Source organism: Sebastes umbrosus, chromosome 21 (genome assembly GCF_015220745.1).
Source record: "Sebastes umbrosus isolate fSebUmb1 chromosome 21, fSebUmb1.pri, whole genome shotgun sequence".
NCBI lineage: Eukaryota > Metazoa > Chordata > Actinopteri > Perciformes > Sebastidae > Sebastes > Sebastes umbrosus.
The window spans coordinates 20282445-20293439 of record NC_051289.1 but is presented as its reverse complement, the minus strand read 5'-3'; the positions used below and the strand labels follow the sequence as shown (position 1 = coordinate 20293439).

General features: G+C 40.2%; 1 protein-coding gene across 1 annotated transcript in view; it reads right to left on the bottom strand.

Annotated features, from left to right (window-relative positions):
* Positions 1-5848: 5848 nt before the first annotated feature.
* The window catches only part of LOC119480418 (receptor activity-modifying protein 3-like), a 36048-nt gene continuing 30901 nt past the window's right edge, over positions 5849-10995 (bottom strand). The window contains exon 4 of the mRNA XM_037756603.1: positions 5849-7647. Coding sequence (XP_037612531.1) covers positions 7392-7647 — 256 coding nt within the window. The 3' untranslated portion in view covers positions 5849-7391. The remainder of the gene's footprint in view (positions 7648-10995) is intronic.

The window sequence follows — 10995 nt, the reverse complement described above, 5'->3', positions numbered from 1 at the left end:
ATGGAGGAAACAGCCATTAAAACATATATAAGAATGTGTGTTTTCTCCAGACATTGTGTCTACCGTACGTACATAATGTTTCACTGTAATGACAAATGATAAGTGACAGGGTTCAGGTATGATATAATTCAGCCCAGTCGCACAGCAGTATTTATCAAATTTGATGTATTGATTTGTGTACATGAACACAAATTTAATTTTTTTTTCGTGATGGTCGGCACAAAATCAAATCATACACCGATCAGCCATAACATTAAGACCACTAACAGGTGAAGTGAATAACATGGATTATCTCGTTACAATGGCATCTGGCAGTGGGGGGGGGATATATTAGACAGCAAGTGAACATTTTGAACTTTGTGTTGGAAGCAGCAAAAATTGGCAGGCGTAAGGATGTGAGCGACTTTGACAAGGGCCAAATTATGACGGCTAGACGACCGGGTCAGACAATCTCCAAAACTGCAGCTCTTGTTGGATGTTCCCGGTCTGCAGTGGAAGGAAAACCGGTGAACCGGCGACAGGGTTAGACCCAAGGCTCATTGATGCACGTGGGAGCGAAGGCTGGCCCGTGTTGTCCGATCCAATAGAAGAGCTACTGTAATGCATGACTAAGTCATAACATGACTGAGTGGTTTCGTTTCATTCACAACGTAAAGTATGTGTTTACTGCGACTGAAAATATGTGACAATGTTTGTGTTGCAATATCAGGACCCTGAAACTGAAGCAGCTAAATGGAATTCAGCCACTTTTCATTTTATTATTTACACCTGTTTTTCTTTCTGTGACATGTCTTTAGATGTTTTTATAATGAGACATGCAAAACCTGAAATTCTGACATATCTGTGTGCTGGTGTGTGTCTGTGTGCAGTCTAGTGTTAGACTGACATAATGATTTGGTGATACATTGAGCAGATATAACAACACAGTCTCACGGCAGTTTGTGAAATAGTCACGAAATGTAATCTATTTGATTTTTGTACATAAACACGAATTTCCCTTTTTTTCGTGACGCTCAGCACGACTTTCAACAATGTATTTTTCATGCTTTTTTCTATGAATGTCCAACAACACGTGACGCACGTGTCAATTTCCGATGCAGTTTTTTCAAAATAAAACTAGTTAGTAAGGCTTAGGAAAAGATCGACTTGGTTAGGCTTAGGCAACAAAACTACTTAGTTAGGTTTAGGAGAAGATCGCAGTTTGGGTTAAAATAACACCAGAAGTGGCGTAACCTAAGTACGGAAGCAATGTGACAAATAAATCACTCACTGTGCAACTGGGCTGCATATTTCATGTTTAATAAATGTTGGGGAAATATATATATGTATATATGTATAGGCTATATAAGATATGTGAGATAAATGATTCTCAGTATTAACCATATCTGAATGATGAAGGCTCCTCCTTGCCAGTTCTTTCATTCTTATGCAGCATTTTAATCAGATTTCATATAACAGGAACAGGTAACCATGTGCCATAGAAGGCCAACAGCCTTTCAACAGTTTTTTTATTCCAACCAAACACTCCACCAGCTGGTTTCACTGATTTCTTTTCAGGTGGAAGAGATGAACTCATCAGTGGAATCACCTGCTGAGGTTGGCAATGTTAGCAAAAAATAAGTGTAATAAAATGCCAGATATAGACTTCAACCTTGAAAAGCCACAGTTGAGCCACAGCGCTTTGTGCCTTGCTAGCAGCTCACCCGTCACAACAGTGCAGCCCTGCGTGGAAGCATGGCACTCTCTCACTTCCTGCACCGCTTTTGGTCAAAACCGCTGGGTCAACCCACTTCCCTGTATTCTTCTGTCAACTCTGGGAAAAAGCCTTTGTATCCTTCCTGCCTCCAAGACGCTGGCCGTGGAGGCGTTGAGAAAAGCCATCCTCGAGGGCAACCGCACTGCGATGTGTCCCCTCACCGCAGAGTGAACTATTGTCTCCTCTGTTTGTGTCTCTAAACCCTGTTGTTTTGCCTCTCAGAAGAAACAAAAAGCTCTTGTTTCTCTTCCTGGACAGCTTCAGATGGAATAAATATTGCCCGATATCTTGCCGTTTGTTTGTTTAGGTGGAGTTCGTAATGATACTGTGATTGTTTTGTGGTCAATGAGTTTGTCTTTTCCGGCTTTGTGCCTCGCGGTCCAGACTCGACAGCAATGTCAACATCATTGACCATCACCCACTGACAGTGATGACTGCATTGTTTGACTCTGAGTTTATTTACATGATGCAATGATAAGAGTTGAAACTGCGTGGCTGGGTTTTCATTGTATTGTTTCGAAGGTTTACACAGACACATAGCAAATCAGTCATGGATTCAGCTGTCTGGCTGTTTGTATAAGTCGAGATAATGTTGTCTTAACAATAAGAATAATGTCTGAGTCTGAAAGCACGCACTCATATGCTTGACAGAGTAAACTCTCTCAGGGCTTCCGTCTTCTGAGTTGTTGTGACAGAACAAAGTCGAATCAGTTTCCTAAAGCACATTTTCTCTGGAGTGTGAAAGAAGTTGTACTTTCTCTGTTTTTCACCTCATCTAAGAACAGGAAAAAAGTAAAAGACAGCATTTAGAATGAAATATTAGGCAGCAAGACTTTAATCAAGTTTAAAGTGATGAATTCTACTGAGGTTACACACACCATATTTGTTGTATAAAGGCCTTACACACCTTTGGTAGGCCTACACCTACACAGGTGTTTTCTTGTGCCTGATCAGGCCTCTTGTCTGGACTGTGTGGGTGTGAAGACAACTCAAGTTATGTCAAAAGGTTGGCCGTGTGAGAGTTAAAACTTTAAACGACAGATTTAGCTGACATAAGTAAATGTTTTTTTGTTTGCTCCTTTTATTCAGTTTTTGCGTTTTTCTCAGGTTAAAAGCTTTTAAAAAAATACCCTTAAAAATAAAGAGGTAAAAGAAAACATGTCTGTGATCTTCTGACATCTGATCTGATCAGCTTGAACCAAGCTTGGAAACCATCAAGAGTCATTAAATCAGTTTTCTGCAACATTTTGGAATATTTAGCGCCTATTTGGCGGCCATTTTGAAAAATGGCTGCCACGGCCCCCAGGGGCCAAATTGGCGGTGCCCCGATATCTATATCTTTTCATAACATATAAACCTACATCTGTGCCAAATTTGTTGCTTTTATCGCAAAATGCACAATTGTTATGCTTAACCGCCCCGCTATTAGGGACTTTCCGTATTATTAAGCGTCATGTCGGATATGGGAGCTTTCAGAAATATCTGACTTTCCCTGTCGTACTTAAAACTTAGATGTTGACGTGAACGCTATTTACAAGTTGGAAATTCGCAAATATGATAACTCCAATATGCAGCAACTCGTTGGCTTTGTATCACCATGGGCTGATTACACCAGAAAGCGGCAAAGCAAAATCCATTCAGGGTTAGAAGGGGCCTGCTACACCTACTAGAAGGTTGGATAAGACTGTTATCATCTATTCACATGGTTGATCACCCATACGAATACAACAAGACCACGCCAACTTCTAGTGGCTGTAGTTATTATGACGGGAACAAAGGAGGAAGTCAAGTGACGTAGTAAGGGCGACAAAGTCTGCTTGGGGTGGTGGTCGGGGGCGATGAACAAACACAGGACTTTCACCCAGGAAAGCACTGTTGGTGTCCTGTGTGAAGCCGAAATTCGGCGTTGACTTATTTTGCCGTACTTTTGTTACGTAATGTACGTACTTCACTAACGCCAAGATACGTAGGTTACCTAACAATCATATTTATTTTAACCCAAACCACGATCTTTTCCTACCAAGTAGTTTTTGTTACCTAAACCTAAAGTTGTTTTGTTTCAGTTCACTGTGTTAACTTTCACTTTCACAACCTGGTACAGTAGGTGCAGTTTGGCCCATCTGAAGCATTAGAATTGTAGTGATAACTGCTGACAACGCCCATTCAATCGGCTGATAACATTGAAAATGGGTGCACGGGTTCCTCCAGGGACTTTAAAACTTGTTAATATGACACTTCCTTGTCATACTGTAACCTTACTGTCATTTCAAATGTGCGTTTGTCATAGATATTTTGAGGCTGTAAACTTTTCTTCAGGTTATTGTCGTTGAACAAAGCTTATTAAAGTTGAGAAAAGCTTAATTTCATGCTCCTACGGCACATTGCAGATTGGATTAGATCACAGATTGAATGTGTCAGCAGCTTGGGGTATTTGTGCCAGTTTTTCTGTTTTATGGTCTGTTCTCCAGATCAAAAAGCAAACTGGAACAGCAAGCATAGCTCTAGCTTTGATTTGAGTCTAATTGTGACCGTAAATATTATCCACAGTAAATATTTCAGCGAGCATATCTTCAAACGATAAACCAAACATGGCGATGCAAGCCGGTAATGATCGCATTTCCCTTTTTGACAGTGATGGGTGTTTAGTTCTACACAGACACACACATTTAAATACCTCTGATAACCAGGCAGGTTTTATTTGTAAGCAGGGACCGCTCAGGGGGGTGGGGCAGCTTCTGGACGACTTCAGACCGGACAAATTCTAGGCGGGTTTGTTTCATGAAGGAAACACCTGCGGACCTTGTGATGAATCATGACACTTACTGAATGTGGAGCATGTGAGTGTTTGTTTTACTGTAGAAAACTTTTGAATCGTGCTTTATGCACCTCATGACCCCTATGCTAGGCTGAACCTCTTTCAATGGTAGGTTACATGAAAACAATGCTACTAAAGTGTTTTGTGGAAAACTAAAGGAAGGCAGTCTGAATCCAGCATGGGAATGGCGGACTCTGCCACTAACAATGAAAACTACTGTATAATGGTAGTTACAGAATGTAAATGTTTTGAGTTAAATACTTGCAACCATAAATAGTGTGAAAAATGGGGTTTGATTTTATGAAAATCTTAAAAATTGTTAACTTTATCGTTAATACCTGATTCTTTAATGGACAGCAGATGAGATGAGAGACATGCTACTTCCTCTTTAGTGCAGTGTCCCCGTTTGAATCTTTGTGCCATGAAAAATATTTCTCAAATCAAACCTGGTAAAACACAATGTAAGGAGGCCAGGAGAGCCAGGTGCCATTGTTTGTTTACATAGATTATAGAAATATCAAGTTATATAAATATAAAATAATATTAAGTTTAATGGCATAATTATTTAATTCTTAAACGTTGTGTAATTTTAAAATGATGCAGAGAGCACCCAAAGAAATATTTTTGAGAGGTTTCTAGCAATCTGACATATATTTTAACTGCTTTTTGGCATCTAAGTGGTTTATAAGTGCAAGTTTAAGGGTTGTCCGTACGTCCGTACGTCCGGGCCATTCTTGTTAACGTGATATCTCAGGAACGACTGGATTGAATTTCTTCAAATTTGGCCAAACATCCACTTGGACTCAAGGATAAACTGATTAGATTTTGGTGGTTCGAAGGTCAAGGTCACTGGGACCTTGCGCCCATCCCATTTTCGTGATATCTCAGGAACACCTTGAGCTAATTTCTTCAAATTTGGCACAAACATCCACTTTGGCTCATGGATGAACTGATTAGATTGTTTCGTGGTCAAAGGTCACTGTGACCTCACAAAACACATTATTGGCCAGACCTCAAGAATTCATATGCTTATTATGACAAATTCACACAAATGTGTAACAGGATAAAATGATGAAGTGATGACATTTTGGACAGACATGGATGTAAAAACTTTTTAGCTGAATCAAAGAAACAGAAGGCAACAGACAGCAGATGCCTCTGTTTTTTTCATAATCATCAATTCACAGACATAAGCTAAGATACATTGCATCACAAAAATGTAGTTAGAAGGTTGGTTTTCTACTTGCTTTGTTCATGTAATGAAAGAGAGCAACCACTTCTTTTAAGAGAGATTTAATCAGTTTCCATAGACAAAAGTGTGCAGGTGAGGGCTGACAAACAGAGTTTGATGCTTTGGAAGAAAATAAAAAAGCAGTGCTTGGTTTAGTTTGCCTCGTGGCTGCTGAGGACCGCGGTTCAAAGAACCAATGAAGTGCGTACATTAAATCAAGCCTTTCCCCAAAGGAATTCACTTCAAAGCGTCAGTGTGTCTGAGTAACACTGGAGAGGCAATGCAGATACAGTAGACAGCACGGACAGAGAGCATGACTGTACAGTAGAGGTCTCAATGTCAGTTCATTGTTCTTTGTTTCCATTGAAAACCCCCTCTTTGTGAGTATTAACAGTATTCAAGAGTATCTGATAAGTTACACTATTATAAAACAGTCCCTTCAGGCTCAGGTAGTCTCACAACACATTAAAGTCCCAAAATATATGAATCATAGTGTTGCCTTTTCTTTGGATTGCACACCAGTGTATCCTTTCCAGTGGTGACAGTCCATTCAGTAACTCAACGGTACTGTATTGCAGAATCGATATTAAGTCCAGATTTGGCTTCTTTTTTTTTTTTTTAAATCCAAGCCATCACACAGTATCCTGTTAAAATATTTAACACATGGTGGTGTCCTCTGGGAGTCTCATTTCCCACCAGTTTAGACTCCAGTCACTGCCTCTGATGCTTGGTGGATACTTTGGCCTTCAGCAACGGTTCAGTGCTCTGACAATAATCCCCGTGGTCAACGATCCGGATCCATGAGCTTTAAAGAATGCACCAAGTTTTGGTCGATTGTCCCACTGGTCAATTTACCCAATAAGTGATGTCAATGTCAAACGACCTAACTCCTCTGGAAGGAATAGTTCAACAATGCGGGAAATAGACTAATTTGCTTTCTTTTAAAGAGTTAAATGAGAAGATTGAAACCACTCTCATGTGTGTACGCTAAATAAAGAGCTACAGTCAGTTAGCGTAGCTTAGCTTAAGGCTGGAAACAAGAGGAAATATGGCTCTATCCAAATGTGACAAAATCCACCTACCAGCACCTCTAAAGCTCTGTAAATAACATGTTCTATCTTGTTTGTTTAATCTGTACAAAAACCAAAGTGTAAATGCAACACGTTGTGATAATACAGGGGGTTATGTTCCCCCTGTTTCCAGTCTTTATGCTAAGCTAAGATAACCAGTTGCTGGCTCCAGCTACATATTAACAGCGCGAGAAAACAAATAAGTATTTACCATATATTCCACTGTTAAGCATTAACACATGTGTGGAACAGTTGAACATGTTGAGCGATAGTATGTCAGAGTCAGAACTGGGAAAAATCACAGTTAACATATTAAATATTAAAGAAAATACTACTTTGTACTACCAGACACTGCTTTCCTCATTACCATAGGAAGTTTAGGTGGTTCATGGCGCCACTTATGGGGTAATTTGATCAACTGAGGCAACCACCCAAAACCCTGTGCACTCCTTTTTACAGTATTGTTTTAGTGAAGAGGTTGGGACCTTGAACTCCATCCTCTTCAATCTTCCTCTCCTCCTAAGCCAGGATGTCACTCCTCTTGCTGCACCAGACCACCAGGGCGATCATGGCCAACGTGAGGAAAACAGGGATGAGGATGAGGATGGTTAGCGTGTCGTCCGGCGGGTCCACCCATACCGGCTCGTTGTTGGTGCAGTTGGAGAAAAAGTGCTTGTGTATGCGGATGATGTAGCCCTCCACCAGCGGATTGGGCCAGTAGCAGCTGACGAGGGTGGACTTTTTCTCCGTGCAATCGGTGAAGAGGTGGTACTCACTGGGGAGAAAAACAATGGGTAGAAGAGAGGAGAGGTATTAGAAGAAAATCTCCACTGACTTCTGTTTTAGTAGCGGTGTTCCTGGAGGGTCAGATGTGTGATTTCTGACTTTTGATCATATTTGCTTTTTATTTTTAGGGGACCTAAATCGACACAGTTCAAGGGATGAAATTACTGAAATGGATCTCATAGAGGAGGTGGACAGTTACCTGTCTATTAAGACTCATAATGATCTAACTTATTATACTATAGGTTCTCTGAAGGGCACACAATCATTTAAAACCCTACTATGGTTTAGATTGTATTAATCAAAGCATTGGAGGTTTGGTAAGTAATCCATCTTTGTGACTGGGGATATTCTGCCTTTTCTATTTTTGGCCCACTGCTCTCCTCTACTTCAACAGGCGTTCAGGGCCGTTCAGAGCCTTCATGGAGCGTTCCAGGCTTAGAGCTCTGCTTTGATGAATCCATTCAGCCAGCCATAATCCCTCTTTCTCCATCCTGAATTCTCAATACTCCAGATCCAGATTTGGTTCTCAAGACATCCAGGAGCCATTGGTATTCTCGCCAGTAGAACAGTGATTTGAGCAACAGTTATATTGTCTCCATGCACGCCTACACTAGGTCTCTAAAGCTCTAGACTGTGACTTTACTAAAACTATAAAGAAGGCAACGCTGGTAAAATGCATTTTATCACTGTTCTGCCCTATAAAGCCTAAAAACGTAGTAATTACTCTTAGGCTTGTCTCATACACCGTTCGTATCTTTCTACAAAAAGTAGTGCACTATAATTTGTGTATATCCCACAAAATCAATTTGTGTGTCATTTACACAATCATGAATTAGGAAGTATAAAGAGCTGCGAACGCCACATACGGAAGAGGTTGGAGTGGATGGGCAGGTCAAAAAATACCAGACTTTCATGCAGGCGTTTGTGTCCTGTGTGAAACCAGAAGTCGATGTTGATTTATTTGTCATGTAAGTTATGTCACTTCCGGAGTTATTTTAAGCCAAACCAGGATCTGAAGTAAATAGTTTTGTTGCTTAAACCTAACCAAGATGTTTTGTTGCCTAAATTCAACCAAGTCGGTCTTTTCCTAAACCTAACTAAGTAGTTTTGTTTCCTAAACCTTACCAAGTTGTTTCCTGTGAAGAGGGAAGTTTATTTTGAAAAGACTGTATGTAGATAACGAGCGGAAATTGACACGTGTTGCTGGACATTCGTAGGAAAACTAAGAAAATAGGATTCGTAAGATATTATACAAACCAAAATTGTGTTAAGACCAGAATCTGAGTTTTGACATTTGTTTTATTAATAAGAATTATTCTACCATTAAATTTGTAAATTAAAAAAAACAACTTTGCAGGACCTATAAAACAAAAACCTAACTGCAGTGACAGGCTTTGCACAACAAGCTCCACCAATCGGATGGTTAAGGGAGCCTGTGTGTAGCCTGAGAGGCGAAACAAAGGTCAAAAAGCACACAAAGTACGGCCTGGTGTTATAACTGAAAAAAACATACACACATAAACATTACTGTTTAGAATCAATCTTTGACAAGATAACATCTAGAACATGATGTTAAATTCTATATTTATCCACCACTCTACTAATAGCCATTAAGACACCTAATATATTGCATGTATTGACAGTTTGAGGCCGCCGCCTTCCTTACAGCACATATATGTTAGGCTCTGACGTCAAGCTGTAGCCATTGTCCTGAGAGACCTGTGCTTGAGTGCTGCAAATCAAATAAACCCTGTCATCTGGGGACATATAGTGCAGTGCATATGGGGCACCACATGCCAGCGATAAGAAAAGCGTTTTGCTGAGAAAAGCTTCCTGTCAAATCTGAGCTCAGCAATAGTATATTATTGAACCAGCGGAAGCTCATATGTTCATGTGGAAACTGAAAAATAAGCACTATTTAGATTAATGTTGTACAATGCAGGGAATCGGACAAAGCCATTTTAATATAGGCTATCAACTGCCGATTTTTTATGCTGCAGAAGTTAATTATATGTTCCCAATCAAACTAATTATAAGTTGATTATAAGGATTTTTCAATGTACATCAAAGGATCAAATCTTTTCTGAAAGTGTGGTTTATGCAACTGTGGAGGACTTGAGAAAGTTGGCAGCCCAGGGAGAGTTTGAGGAGTGGAGAAAATAAAAGGACGGATAGAGAAATAAATGATATAAGCATCAGAGCTTTCAGGCAGAAGTGATAGCCATGCAGCGTTCAGGACTGTAGGGAATAACTAGACTTTTGAAGTTATTTCCCAGATGTAATACACAGCATCTAATAGGTTTTCTAACTGTCGTCCACGCACAATAATCCGGGTAAAAAATAGCTTGACCACGTTCACAGTTGATTTACTGAAGGAAGAACTTCCTGTTCAATGTATTATATAACTGTAAACATGACCACAAAAGATACTGTATACTTCTGCATACACACACACACACACACAGTTACAGATACTGAGAGTTTATACTAAAGCGACTAAGAGCCTATCTTTCGTGCCACTGTTGCATTTTAATGCCAAAAAGTAATGCTTCCCTCAGAATGTCATTCCCTAACTCCCCCTCAGACATTAAAGCTCTCAGTGCAGCCCTCACTAATAAAACTGCTCGGGGGCAAGATAACCCAGCACATCTCTTCAATGGTTGATAAACTCTGCACATTCATATTTGTTAATGGTGCTATAAACGGTCATTTCCTGCACTTCCAAATATAATTTTTTAATGAAGATGGCTCTCATGACTGGTTGATATTTGAGTCCCGCTGACATCCACTTCATATATGCCTCCATCTAATCCATGCATATTCAGACAACACACAATAGTATAAAGGTGCAATGCTGCTTTTATTTATTGGCAATTCCAGTGTTTTTTAATTGTTTGTTAATCCTCTGAGACTGATGGCTCCGCTAACTGGAAAATCAGATTAAACTAATACACATAAACTGTCTGGTAGTGAAATGAGGCGAAGTTATAATTTGCTTTGCTGAACCATAAACCTGAACCATATAGATGGGGGGTTGGAGTTGCGGTATCAAGGTCCCGCCCACACACTTGCCTGAGCCAATCACGAACCGAGCACGGCCGCAGCTTGCTAGAATGAGCCACCTAGCTGCTACGTTAGTGCCACGGTAGCTGTGTGGCTAGAAAGACACAACAACTAACTATAACATCTCTATAACTACATTTATTATCAAATTGACTCATGTTCTATTACACAAACTGGTGAAGGTTATGGAAAGTTAAAGTTACATCTCTCTGGTACAATTCCCGAGCCTCGGGCTGCGCGACTACTTCACTCAGAGCAGCTGTCAATCATGGCG